We start from the raw sequence: 14,536 nt of genomic DNA, 5'->3' as shown, positions 1-14,536 counted from the left end.
CTTGCTCACGAGGGTTTCGAGTTATGCTGTCTTCAATCCCTTTCGACCCTGGTACCCTTTGCAACCGGGTAGGGTTTACTCCTGCTCCAGCATGTCTATAGTTTGCTCCATTTAGCTGTAGCTGTATTTTCTTGTTTGCTTAAGTTATGTTAGGGTTCGGCCGTGCCCCTTTGCCGGCGTTTACAGTCTCTGTGCTCGGTCCTTTTGAGTCAGTCTATGGTTTTGATACAACAAGGGTTTGGAACTTTTGTAATGTTACGGCGATGCCGGGTTTAATACATGGTGCTGTGATGATTGTCGAACTTTCTGTATGTAAGACTATGAAATGCTCTATTAATAGAAACAGAAGGGTTTAATCTGTTACCTCTTCTTTTAAGCTCATATATTTGATTTGTATGTGGCCGTGTTGCTCCTCGTATTCGGCTTGCGGGTTCTGTGCTTTACAACCGTAATCTAGGTTCACTTTGATGTCTGTGACGTCCTCTGTTCTTGTACTGCTCTGCAACTCATATGCTGTTAAAGTATGGCCGCTTTACGCTGTCTCGCTTGCGTGTTGGTTCTGGTAATATGGTTTATGGTCTTGACTTAATGCCTGTAACGCTCTTGAATTTATAGTTACAGTATAAAAATTCTTTCTGTCTCAATTCACTTCTAAAAACAACAAATACACAGTAATGCTTATATGCACGATATGGGAAAGATAATTAACAGTAGATTATCTCAGAAAAGATTTCAATATTTCTGTTACAGAGGTTTTTGTATATCGTCTTGCTTTTCCTTCTTATTTCGTTATGAGGGGAACCAAAAATCCCCGTTACATCCGTCCTTTTCATTTTTAAACTACATGGAATATAACTGTCTATTGAACTGAATTCTGTAACTGTCACTTGCTTCTTTAAACAAAAAGTTAACTAAACAGTTTTTGGTTTCCTAAGCTAACAACTAGTAACTTAAATTGTTCTGAAATAAAAAAGAAATAAACATTAATTAACAAAAGACAACAACCAGTTTTTGATGACCTGTCCAACCACTCTTGGAGTCTTGTCGTGTTGTCAGCGATCTTCTGTCTCCTCGGAGCTGGATGCTCCTGCATCAGGCTCCCGGGGTGGCAAAAAGTCATGGCTCCGTTCCATGAGGTCGTCAACAGAATAGCCCGCTTTAGTTATCTGCGCTGCGTTGAGCCAAGAACTGTCCTCTATTGGACGGTTCCGCCACTTGACCAAATATCGCAGATACTCCTTCCTGCGTGTGCGTCTAGCTACCTGTGTATCCAGAATTCCTTCGATCTCAAGGGGTGGTGCCTTTGGTAATTGTCTTGTCCAAGAATCTTCTTCATAGCTGTCCTTCTGTGGCACTGTAGTTGTTGTATCATTCTCTGAATCGGCGACATAGGGAAACAGATCTGCCACGTTAAAAATGGGAGAAATTCCAATCTCAGGTGGCAACTGTATTTCGTAAGCGTTCGCAGAAAATTTGCGGATGATTTTGCAGGGGCCGATCTTCTTGAATTTTAGCTTGTTGTACTCCCGCTTCGGGAATCTCTCCTTACGTAAATACGCAAGGACTTCATCCCCAACGTTAAACTGAACTTCCCGACGCTTTGTGTCCGCTCGCCGCTTGTACTTCTGACTGCTGTCCTGCAATTTCAGCTTGACTTGTTCGTGTAAATTGCTCATTGCTTGAGCGAATTCTTCCCCATCAGCGCTCCGTTTCTCGAGTTTCCCCAAATCCCGTAATTCATGCACTCCTCGCGGATGCATGCCGTACAAAATCTGGAACGGACTGTAACCGGTGCTGCGGTTAGGTGAATCGTTGTACGCGAACTCTGCTTGAGCAAGTACACGGTCCCATGTCCGGGAATTTCCTCCTGTCAAACTGCGAAGTAAGTTCCCTAGGCTTCTGTTTACGACTTCCGTCTGACCATCAATCTGCGGATGATAAGCGGAGCTGAACTGCAATTGAGTATTCAACTTTTTCCACAGAGTTCTCCAAAAGTGACCAGTAAACTTTACATCCCGATCAGAGATGATGGATTTCGGGAGTCCATGCAACCGAACGATTTCAGTAAAGAATAGGTGTGCTATATAAGTAGCGTCGCTGGTTTTCCTGCAAGGTACAAAATGTGCCATTTTTGAAAATCGGTCAACTACAACCATGACTGAATCGAAGCCCCGCTGTGTCTTTGGTAAACCCAAAACGAAGTCCATGCTCACTGAATCCCATGGTCGACTCGGAATCGGCAATGGCGAGTAAAGACCAGTGTTTTGACTATGACCCTTTGCTAGCTGACAAACTCTGCATCTACTCACGTACCTCTGCACATCTCGTTGCAGTTTCGGCCAAAAATAGAAGTGCTGTACTTGAGAAATCATCTTGTCGATACCAAAGTGTCCAGCCAGTCCTCCACTGTGCTTCTCCTGTATTATATTTTCCTACATAGAACAGTTGGGTATACACAGTTGTCCTCCTTTAAACAGCAGTCCTTCTTGTAGATTATAGTCTGGCCACATGCTATCATTCCTTAACAGAGGGTTTTGGCAGGCTTCATATGCCTCCCCAAATTTGGTATCAGTTTGATACAACTCCTTCAAATGCTCAAAACCCAAGACTTGCATTGTGCTTTCCTGTAAAAGCAATGTTCTTCTGCTCAGTGCATCTGCCACCTTATTCGCTTGGCCACTAATGTGCTTTAATACGAATGTAAAATTCTGCAGATACTCCACCCAAGCTGCATGTTTGTGGTTCAATTTGTGCTGTTGCATAATGTACTGTAAGGCAGAATTATCTGTAAATAAAACAAACTCATCTCCCAGTAGATAATGCCGCCAATGCTTCAACGCTTGTATGATTGCGTAAAATTCTTTGTCGTAGGTAGAGTACTTCTGCCTGCTCTCGTTTAGCTTTTCACTGAAGAAAGCGACCGGTCTGTCCTCCTGACTAAGGACTGCCCCAATGGCTGTCCCACTGGCATCACAACGAAGTTGAAAAAGTTTGTTGAAATCTGGCAGTCTCAATATAGGTCTTTCAGTAATCTTTTTCTTCAAAGTTTGAAAACTACTTTCTGCTGCTTCAGTCCAGCGAAAAGGCTGATTTGCCTTCTTGATCGTGTCCAACATAGGTGCGCAAATCTCGCTGAAATTTCTGATAAATTTCCTGTAAAAACTGGCTAGTCCATGGAAACTCCGGACTTCAAATAAACTCTTTGGTGACGGCCAGCTAACTATAGCTGCCACCTTTTCCGGATCCATTTTTAATTCATTTTCTGCAATAACAAACCCCAAATACACTAGTTCTCGCTGAAAAAAGGTACACTTTTTCAGATTAATCAGCAGCTTGTTTTGCTGCAGCTTCCTCAACACACTCTGCAAATGCCTGAAATGCTCCTCTTTAGTCCTGCTAAAAATCAAAATATCATCCAAGTAAACTATCACGAATTTCCCATTAAATTCCTTCAATACCTCATTCATCAAGCGCATGAATGTGCTGGGAGCGTTACTCAATCCAAATGGAATCACCAGCCACTCATATAAGCCTTCGTTTGTCTTGAAAGCTGTCTTCCACTCGTCGCCTTCTCGTATTCGAATCTGGTGATATCCACTCTTCAGGTCAATTTTTGAGAAATAGGCTGCCCCACTCAAACAATCCATCATATCGTCCATCCTTGGTAAGGGAAACCTGTACCTGACAGTAATCTTGTTTATGGCTCTGGAGTCTGTGCACATTCACCATTCTCCTCCCTTCTTTGGAGCCAAAACGGTCGGTACTGCACAAGGGCTCATACTCTCTCGAATCAACCCTTTATCAAGTAGTTCCTGAACTTGCTTCCTAATTTCCTCATGATCTTTGGGACTCATACGGTAAGCAGCCTTATTTGGTAAGCTTGCCCCTGGTATAAAGTCAATACAGTGACTAATACCCCTCCTTGGTGGTAATTCATTGGGAAGATCATCCACCACAATGTCCCCAAATTCTTGCAGTAACTGCTGAACTTCCTCAGGCAAATCTGATAGCTGTGTGTGTAATACTACTGCCTTTGGTCTCCTTATGACAGCAAAATTGATTTCGCTGTCCTCAATCTGTTTCACAAACTCCTTTCCTCCCAACAGCAATGCCTTCACTCCACTGGCTTCTGCTGTATTTTCCTCCTTGATGGGTACAAGCGTGTGCTTGATCCCATCTTTAACAAACTTATAGCAATTCTTTTTCCCGTCATGAACTGCACTTCTATCGAACTGCCAAGGTCGTCCCAACAGTAGGTGACAGACATCCATTGGCATGACATCACAAAGGATCTTATCCTTGTACTTACCAATCTGAAATTCTACCTCACATTGTTCGTCGACTAACAGCTGATGTCCTTTCTGCAGCCATGACACTTTGTAGGGCGTAGGGTGCTTTAATTTCTTCAATCCCAACTTTTCTACCATCTCCACCGCCACAAGATTGTCCGTACTCCCACTATCAATAATCAATTTGCAGCACTTGCCCCGCGACTTGCAGACAGTGCGGAACAAAGCTTTACGTTGATCTGGTTCTGCAATCTCCTTTGCTGGTTTCAACAGCACTTTGTTCAACACCAAAGCTTCACCTGTCTCTGGTGCATTTTCTGCTTCCTGAGGTGTTGTCTCAGCATCCTCTGTCTGAACAACATAAGTTCCTCTTCCGCCTGCTGGTTCAGCTTCAGGACATTCATAAGACTTGTGCCCCCATTTGTGGCAGCGATAGCACTGGACAGCTCCCCTGCCCCGACCATTTCCTCGCCCTCGCTGAGGTGGTCGTCCTCCTCTCGTGCTATTGTCTTTTTCTGTCGCTCCAGCAGATTTAGAGCTGCTGCTTTCTTCACTTGGACCTGTACCTCGGCCTCTTCCAAACACTTTACCCTTTCCCCTGCCAGTTCCACCTCCTCTCCTGGCATTCTGCTTCCGGTTAATCTTTTCTTCTGCCTTCAGCGCAAACTGATAGGCTTCTTCCAATGTCCGGGGTGAAAGGATACCAATTTCATCTAAGATTTCCCCCCTTAAGCCATTCACAAATCTGGCTGTTTTCTCCGGGGTGTCTTCCACATATCCTGCTCGCAAATTTAACTTGTAGAACTCTTCTGTAAATTCTTTCACAGTCATTCCCCTCTGCTTCAAGTTCTGTACCTGCCTGTACAGCATAATCTGATAATCCTGCGGTAAGAATTTCTCTTTCAGTTTGGCCTCCATTCTAGACCATTTCTTTATAGGCTGTTTGTTAAGCCTCCTCCGTTCCGCCTGAACGCTGTCCCACCATAAGGACGCATGCCCCTTCAGCTTGGTGGCGGCGAACTTCACCTGTTTATCCTCGCTGGTTTCCTCGAATTCGAAATATTTGTTGACTTCACTTAGCCAATCCAACAACACGTCTGCGGACAGACTTCCGTCATAAGTCGACAACTCATGTTTTGGCTTATGACTTGACAGCAAAACCGACTTCAACAGTCTAAATTCTGGTGTCACCCCCTCTAATTCTTCCTCTGGTTCTGCCTCATCTTCATCACTGTTATCTGCTGGGTTTCTTCTTCCCCCAGCTTCTATTGCTTCTAAACGTTCTCGCAAGACACGGATCTCGTCACGGAGTCCTTCTTCTGCAACCCTCCGGACTCTTCCTCTTCCCCTTCCTCTTCTGCCAACCTCCATCTTCTTTTACTCAAAACCTGCTCTGATACCACTTATGATGGCCCAGCCCTCGGTGACGTGGACACAGTCACGTGACTCACTTCAGTCCCACGGTGGTCACTTGTGCGCGGACAAATATCTTTGTAGACTTTACCTGGCCCCCAATCCGAGGCTCATTAAGACATATCTGTCGGTTCTTGGGTGTAGTCACCGGCTCGTCCAGTTAAGGAGTCTTCCCACCTATGTTAAACCCTAAAGGGTTATCCTTAGCTCATTTTCACTCCGCCATTCTGCCGCTGCTCCCTCTGCGTTTCTGTGACGATGCTCACTGTTCTATAGTCCAACGAACCCTATACTCGGTTGATGGTTACAGTTCTGGTTGTAATGCCATCCCTTCGCCTTCGCTGCTGTCTTCGGTGGTTCTGTTCGGAAATCTATGGTAAGTTACTCACGTTTTTATGGATTCTTTGTGGGAGTCTTTTCGTTTTTCAACTTCTGAGCTTTAATTCTGTACAAGTATTCGTGACCACGAGGCTGCCGCTCTTCTGAACCCCTTCCACCCTCGAGGTAAACTCTCGTGCTATGATTTACCTTACTTTGTCACCTGTTATCGACACTTACAGGTTTTTGTGCATTCTCAGCTCATGGAACTGGGCTTGGTCTCAGCAACCTCCGTCGACCTGTGGGTAAGTTTACAGTTCCTTCTCACTCGCACCTTGTTGCTCTTTCGTTTTCTTAGATTGATAATGGTTCTGGTTGATAGCTGGACTAATCTCACGTTGTTTTTATGTGCAGGTTGACCTGGAGACTTGCTCGCGAGGGTTTCGAGTTATGCTGTCTTCAATCCCTTTCGACCCTGGTACCCTTTGCAACCGGGTAGGGTTTACTCCTGCTCCAGCATGTCTATAGTTTGCTCCATTTAGCTGTAGCTGTATTTTCTTGTTTGCTTAAGTTATGTTAGGGTTCGGCCGTGCCCCTTTGCCGGCGTTTACAGTCTCTGTGCTCGGTCCCTTTGAGTCAGTCTATGGTTTTGATACAACAAGGGTTTGGAACTTTTGTAATGTTACGGCGATGCCGGGTTTAATACATAGTGCTGTGATGATTGTCGAACTTTCTGTATGTAAGACTATGAAATGCTTTATTAATAGAAACAGAAGGGTTTAATCTGTTACCTCTTCCTTTTAAGCTTATATATTTGATTTGTATGTGGCCGTGTTGCTCCTCGTATTCGGCTTGCGGGTTCTGTGCTTTACAACCGTAATCTAGGTTCACTTTGATGTCTGTGACGTCCTCTGCTCTTGTACTGCTCTGCAACTCATATGCTGTTAAAGTATGGCCGCTTTACGCTGTCTCGCTTGCGTGTTGGTTCTGGTAATATGGTTTATGGTCTTGACTTAATGCCTGTAACGCTCTTGAATTTATAGTTACAGTATAAAAATTCTTTCTGTCTCAATTCACTTCTAAAAACAACAAATACACAGTAATGCTTATATGCACGATATGGGAAAGATTATTAACAATAGATTATCTCAGAAAAGATTTCAATATTTCTGTTACAGAGGTTTTTGTATTTCGTCTTGCTTTTCCTTCTTCTTTCGTTATGAGGGGAACCAAAAATCCCCGTTACATCCGTCCTTTTCATTTTTAAACTACATGGAATATAACTGTCTATTGAACTGAATTTTGTAACTGTCACTTGCTTCTTTAAACAAAAAGTTAACTAAACAGTTTTTTTGGTTTCCTAAGCTAACAACTAGTAACTTAAATTGTTCTGAAATAAAAAAGAAATAAACATTAATTAACAAAAGACAACAACCAGTTTTTGATGACCTGTCCAACCACTCTTGGAGTCTTGTCGTGTTGTCAGCGATCTTCTGTCTCCTCGGAGCTGGATGCTCCTGCATCAAATCAGATATGAACTTGATACATTTTGCTGAGGAACATAACACTACATTCCCCAGTATGGTCGCCACTATGTTAGAGCCTAGATCAATCTCACGCTAAAGGGAGGTAATCCTAGGATAACCACAAACCACGCTTAACCTGGTAGCTAGCCCTACCAGGTCAGGAGAGGGCTCTCTCCTTGTCAATCTCAGTAAAGATGACTACAATTACAGGTTGAGATGACTGAATTGGAATTAGATTTTAGGCTAGTTATAGTAGCTCAAGGGTTTTTGGTTGATTTTGATGATTGGTTGCTGGATCAAAAGGAACAGGCAAATTGGGTCCGGGAAATCAAATCAGGGACACAGACATGTTTTGTGGGGCGAGGTAGACAAAGGATTAATGTAATAGAAATTTATTGAGATGGTAGATTTAGACTGCTAAGGGTTGAGGAGGGCATGAGGAGCATGAATCCTCTTGAAACTGTTGAAAACACAGAAAACCAAATGCATTCCCAAGACAAAGCACTGTAAATTAGTGTATTCTGTCTATTCACCTTGATTCATTTAGTTTAGAAGAGAGAGCGAGAGATGTGGATACATATAAAACATCAGAAAAACTCATTACAAAGAAGAAACAATACATAAACTCAGCATCACAAGAATCCCACAAAAATAGTTGTAAAACCTGGTTTTATTCCTTACCAATCTGCTGATACAAGTATACAATGAGTGCACCACTTCCAAAGAGTCCAACCCTTGAAAATGACTAAGAAAGTACATAATATAGGCATCAAACCATTCATGCTAGCTATCAGGGGTTGAATCCATGAGAATAGGGGTGGTTTCAACCATATTTAAACTAGGAACACAAAAGTAGGCAGTGGAACAACTTGCCTCTAAAACCAAGGAAACCAATTCATTCAGCTCAAAACCACCTTTGACTTGATGTATCTACCCTATCAAGTGTTTTACATCCATAATTACATCAAGTTACATCATTTACCATGCTAATTTCACCAAGAGAGCAAGAAAAAGTCAACTGTAGAGAAAACTAGGCGAAATTTGGCTTTTCTAGCAAAAACTGGCAAAATTCATTTAATGCGCAGTGCCAGAAATTTAATGTGTAGTGCCACTTCAGAGGTCATTTTGAAGGTCTTCCACTCATCCAAATTAGGCCCAATATGGCTTTTTGGAAAGCCCTACCTATCTAGTTTCTGGAAAATTAGAATTTCCTGATTTGGAGGTCATTTTCCCCTTCCAAAAGTTGATTCTCCCAATACTGCTTCCGGTGGGTAAAAAAAGTGGCAGAGAGGGCATTTTTTGCATGTTTTTTGCCCTTTTGGTGGCCAAGATCTTCTCCAAATTTTCTCAAACTTTTTGGGTTTGCTTACTTTTTTATGCTGAATCTAAATATGCAAGCCATTTTCCAAAATAGTGTCCCCATCAAAAGCACAGTGCCAGTGGCGCTGCGCACCTATTGGGTTTTCCTGTTTTTCTAATTTCAAAATTTGAAAATGACAAAAAATTCTCAAAATTGCCCCAAATTTGGTACAGAGCACCCTCAAGCACTGCTATGATGAGCTAAGAAGGCATCAACAATAATTTCTAATTTTTTCTTCTCCTTGTTCCATTTTTCACCTATGTTTGGGATGCCTATAGCCTCTGAAATGATGGCAGGTGACAGAGTGAAAGTGACACCAGCAAGTTGTACTTCATTATTGTCCAAGTGTGACACAAATAGCCTTGCTAATTCATGGTGATATTTGACCCTCTCCACCATTTCACAGAACTCATAACAAGACTGATGCTGGAAACATGTGATGGCAAAGGGACAAGCAAGTAATTCTCTGAGGCTGATGGGCTTCCTCCCTGTTTATCTTTCCTCCTTTGTGAGGTCTCCTCTGCTGCAAGTTTAGTTCCCTAGAACTGTCACTGAGGGTCTCTTCCCTAGTCTCATAATCACTGTCCATTGTCTTATTTGATTGTATATGCTTGTGGGGAAAGAAAGATAATGTAGGTGAATGATGAGTATGAAGAGATTTTCAAAAGAAAGGGAATGAGTGAGAGGAAATAGGGATATGAGTGAGATTTGATAGAGCGTAGGGTTTGAGGGAATAGGGTATGAAGGGGATGACTAGGGTTTTGAGAATTGAGGGTATAGGGTTAAGGTAAAGGGTTATGTATGTAAATAGGGTTTTAGGGAAGTGTACGTGAGGGAATGGGAATGGGAATAGGAAGTGTGTGTAGGGGTTTAGGGTTTTAGGAATAGTGTATAATTTTGAGAGATTATGTGTGGGAATAGGGTGTATGTAGGATAGGGTTTATATGGGGGGTAGGGTTTAGGGATAGTGTAGGGTTTGGGAAGTTTGTATGAAGGGATGAGATCTAGGGAAATTTATATGAGGGAATGAAGTTTAGGGGGAGAGTGAGTGGGGTGTAATAGGATAGAGGGAATAGGTTTTTAGGGGGACAACCAATGGATGAGATATAAAAACAATCTATGAATGAGCTTTAAAGTTTATGAGAAGCTTTGGTGAAAACTAGGGTTTGGTTTTTTATAAACACAATTACCATAGATTGATGCAAAAAACCCTTTTTCAACAAGAATAATTGTGTTACTTACTTTTTAGGAGGAAAATTTGGAGAATTAAGGCAAATTGGAGTGATTTGGATCAGTTCTTGGGAGGGTTCAATAGGTGCATAGCGCCCTCCAATAGGTGCGCAACACCAATCCAATGCACAATGCTTTTTTGAAAACCACTTTTGGAGGTCTTCCCATAGTCCAAATTGGGTGCAGGATATCTCATTGGAAAAATTATTGAGTCTACTTTCCAAAAAATCTCGAATTTTCCAATTTGGAGTTCATTTACTTTTTCAAAAGTCAACTCTCCTAAGACTGGTCAAAATGTGCAAAATGAGGCTGCCTAAATGCATAGCGCTATTGCAGTCAACTTTTGAAGGTCTTTATCAACTCCAAATTGAGCTCATGATAGTTCATTGGAAAGATCTTTGTGTCTATCTATCGTTTGAATCATCAAGCAAGTCATTTGGCCAACAAGGCTAGGATAAATCGTTATTTTCCCGAGGTCACTCCAGAGGTGCATTAACTCTCCTGAGGCAACTTTATTTTTGACATTTCTCTAAAACCATGACAAATGTCTAAAAAGTGAACGAAATTTTTATTCCTTGGCCTATTATGAACAAAAACCTCTCTCACTATTTCCAAATTCATTTTTTCTTGCTCATAAACATCATTTTATTAAACCTATCCCGATGTGTGGAATAGGGGATTTGTAGAAATGAAGGGAAATGAAGGGGCTAAGAGGCTTCTAAACTCTTGAGAAAATTTCTAGCAGTAGGGAGGGTTAAGTAGTAAGTGAAAGTGGAATTCCAAATATTTAGTGAGGGGAAGGGGTCCAAAAGGGCAAAACACATGCCTAGCCTAGAAAATTGTCAAATTGTAGCAAGAAGCTAGGGTTTGTGGGAAAATGATGAATTTGAGGGATATCAATGATGGGAAGTGCTTAAGAAGGTACATTAAGGATAGGGGAAGATGTATGAGCATCAAGATATAATTTTTGTTGATTATTTGACCATCCAAGAGAAGTTACCTTCAAAACCCTAGGAGAGGGAAATGAACCTTATCCAAGTACAACTCAAGCACGATCAAGGTGTAAAATGACCCATTAGAACTTGAAATGATGATGACAACTCTCTGAATGATGTTACACTCATCTGAATGGTGGCATGGTCCAAAATTTGGACAACTTTGAAAGAAATGAAAACAAATCCTAGACCTAATACCTAGTGGCCAAATATTAATTGAAGACTCATTGAAATGACAAAATTTTACCTTGACACCCTAAGACCAATTTGTAAGAGCATGTTTGATCACTGGTGGAAGGCTTCAAAGACTGACACTAATAGGTGGATTCATTGTTTACTTGGATTTTCTAAACTTCATGTTGTTCAAATTCTTGTTGTACATTTTATTATGTCGACTACAATAGTGATGTTTTTCTCAATCTATGATACAACCGTATATGTAATGTTTATTCTATTCATGTTAACTTTATGAGTCATGCCATATTCATAAGATTGTGTATGATTAAGTAATTACCATAATTTTTTATGTAGCTATGATGATTCCATAAGTGTGCTCCCCTTCTATATCACAAATGCTATATCAGCCAAGGCATACATGGCTCTTCCAAGTTAAGATTGTTTTGATTCAAGAAGTGGTGAAGGTAAGGTAATGGGAGTAAGGGTGGAAGAAACCTTTCAACTAGATTGTTATTCAACAGGAAGCTCATGCTAGAATGAATAAAGGAAGGAGGTACACAATCAAGGTAAATATCAAGGCCAAGGAAGGACCAAAGAAACAACATCACCAAGGGACTGTCAACTTTGGAGGATTCCAACAAAAAGGAATTACAAGCATCAAGTGTTGATTTTGAGGACCTGATGGTATAGTCTCATTTTTTAAGCAATTAGGGTGACAGGTGAGGAAAGTAAAGGAACAAAACTCCAATGCCTTTTTCATTCTGCACTAGGACTAAATATTTTGTCTTTACAGGTAAGTTAAAGGAGGAAATCAATAAATTTTTTATAGAATTTGGTTGTATATAGAAGAGAACGAACAAAAGCATGAGAAAGAATTGAAGTACCTTTTATAACTTCAAAGTTCAACACATCATATCAGTGAATTGGAGAAACTGGTCAAGTAGGTCAAATAGGAAGATAAGAAGATTCTAAGAATTGCTAGGCATCTTGTCAAATTCTCTTAGCGTTGCATAAAAGAACATAGAACAAAATTCCCTTTACCTTCTAAGCATAGGCTCCATTTTGCTATGATTTGATGTTAAATATATTGGAGAAAGTGGTCTAGCATTTTTTTTAATATGCATATCCAAAAGTTTTCACCTCAAGAAATTTATATACCCTTTCCTTTCTAACCCAACTCCCCTCTCTGGCATGCAATATAGAACCTCATATCGTTTCTCAGGATTGCACATTATTCGCAGCATGGAACAAATCAAAATAGTAGCAGATAATTATAATGCACACATTGAAAATGTGCATAGGTGATTTCCTCACTTCATAGGAGAAGGAAAATCTTCAAAAACAAGTGCACACAAAAATTAGATACATTAAGGAGGTACTCAAGCACAACTAAAGATAATGGGGAATGAGGGAAAACGAGGCTTCAAAACATACATAAAAGAAACGTGACATTCTAACTCCCTCTCCCTTTCTCTCTCTCACACACATACCATCAAGAAAGAACATACACTTTGTACAACTATATTAAAAATAACTTAATATTTTCAAGAAACAAAATGAAAATTACCATTTACAATTAGTTTCATCAATATCATTTGCAAGCTCCCCAGGTATGCATCACCTCTTTTAACATTCATCACACAATGTGTGTCCCACATTTGGTTTTTCACATTGCCCCTCTATATTCTGATCACAGTTCCCAACTGTACTTGTAATCATGTTTGCACCTTCCTCATTAACACCACTTGAAATTTCCTCTCTGACTACGTAATTGTTGTGACCTACTACTCTCTATCTCTCTAAATCTTTGTTTTCTAACAAAATATTCTCTTTGACGTCTTAACTGAAATTTGAAAATTTATGCTTTAGCTCACAATTCATTTTCACCCATGAGGAGCTATGCACCATCTTCATGGGTGAGGAAACATTAGTAGAAGAATTATATTGACCCTTTATTCCATCAAATTCCCCTGTGTCTTCATTTTGGTATTATATTTTTCTAAAAGAGTTGGTATCATTTTTAATTTACAAGCTACATAAACCTTCACTTGGTTTATTATTATTCCTTAAAGAAATCTTCAAACCTTTTTGCAAACACTCACTTTTAACATATGATAATTTTTATCACCAATATTGTTCTTCTATCAAATAGCTTTCCTCTTCCTCTTACATATATTGCTCATCAATTTAGTTTTTTATTTTCCTCCACTATTATTTTTTACATTTTTCCTTGCTTGGTTTTTATCATGTAGCAACATATTTTCCAATCCCTCAGTTTCAAATGATACATGTTGTAAAATCTTCTCTTCACCAAATATTGTTGCATCTTTTCCCTGAAATTCATTTAGCTCAAGACTAGCCTTTCTCTCTATTTCACCTAAGATCAAACCCTTGGTAAAAAATAACTGACCACTATCATGTGCATCTAAACGCTTCCTTTGGATTTGTAAATTTAATTTCCTTTGTTGCATATAGCTACTCTTGTCTTATTTATTCCATTCACTTTACCTCATCTTTTCACAGCAATTTCATCCTAAAGCATATTTTCACTTCCTATTGTAACTTTTGCAACATCTAGAGAATCTAGAAACTTTGTTTTCCCTTCTTTTTTTTTCTTTTCTTTTCCCTAATTCTTGTTGTCCAAATATTCCAGTAGGATCGACATGTGAGGTTGTTGAAATCATATCATGCAATTCATTGTCCCTGTATTCAGTTCTACTGGTATCTAAAGACTCAATGCTCACCGCTGATTTTGAAATTTGATCTTAATGCATCTCTACTATCCTTGTTTCTGGATGAAGCATTCTTGTTTCATATTGTTCCTCAAATTTCAAAATCTCCATATTCAATTTATTGGATCCATCTTTAATATCAATTAACCCCCTTCCATATTGAAAACCTTTCTGGATTTGGAGATTCCTACATGAAACAAAATTGCTTTGGGTTTATAACAACCCCATTTCTAGATTAATGTCACACTTCTCTCTCTTGGGTACATCAACACACTCATTGCTTCTACTTTCTTGAAGTGGCTTTGTCCCCGTGTCAATTAAATTTCCATGCATGTCCTGCATGGTGATTGCAACCTAATCTTCATGACTCACATCATTCTCATTTTCATGAACCCTATAATAAAAGTTAGTTTTATTATTGGATCATTTAGATGTCTCTATTCTAATTGTTTTACTGATATGCACATTGTTGACTCACTTGAATGTTGATCAACTG

General features: G+C 40.1%; 1 protein-coding gene across 1 annotated transcript; it reads right to left on the bottom strand.

Annotated features, from left to right (window-relative positions):
* Positions 1 to 352: 352 nt before the first annotated feature.
* On the bottom strand, positions 353 to 5,660 carry LOC149220873 (uncharacterized). The gene is made up of 6 exons (XM_089387230.1): positions 4,266 to 5,660; positions 3,796 to 4,145; positions 3,277 to 3,393; positions 2,553 to 2,964; positions 1,263 to 2,417; positions 353 to 499 (listed from the first exon to the last, which is right to left on the bottom strand). Exons 1-6 carry the CDS (start codon positions 5,658 to 5,660, stop codon positions 353 to 355), a joined length of 3,576 nt encoding a protein of 1,191 aa, XP_089243356.1.
* Positions 5,661 to 14,536: the final 8,876 nt, after the last annotated feature.

This window comes from Pinus tabuliformis, chromosome Q, assembly GCF_031772625.1.
Source record: "Pinus tabuliformis cultivar Carrire ecotype Pingquan chromosome Q, CPIR1, whole genome shotgun sequence".
Taxonomy (NCBI): Eukaryota; Viridiplantae; Streptophyta; class Pinopsida; order Pinales; family Pinaceae; genus Pinus; species Pinus tabuliformis.
The sequence above is the reverse complement of the archived record's forward strand: the minus strand, read 5'-3'. Positions and strand labels throughout refer to the sequence as shown.

Coding starts and splice junctions, on each gene's coding strand:
- LOC149220873 (XM_089387230.1), bottom strand. CDS start 5,660: ATGGAGGTTGGCAGAAGAGGAAGGGGAAGAGGAAGAGTCCGGAGGGTT. Junction 3,394..3,795: donor CAGGAACTACTTGATAAAGG/GTTGATTCGAGA, acceptor GATTTTTAGCAG/GACTAAAGAGGAGCATTTCA. Junction 500..1,262: donor AAGGAATTCTGGATACACAG/GTAGCTAGACGC, acceptor TATGAGTTGCAG/AGCAGTACAAGAACAGAGGA.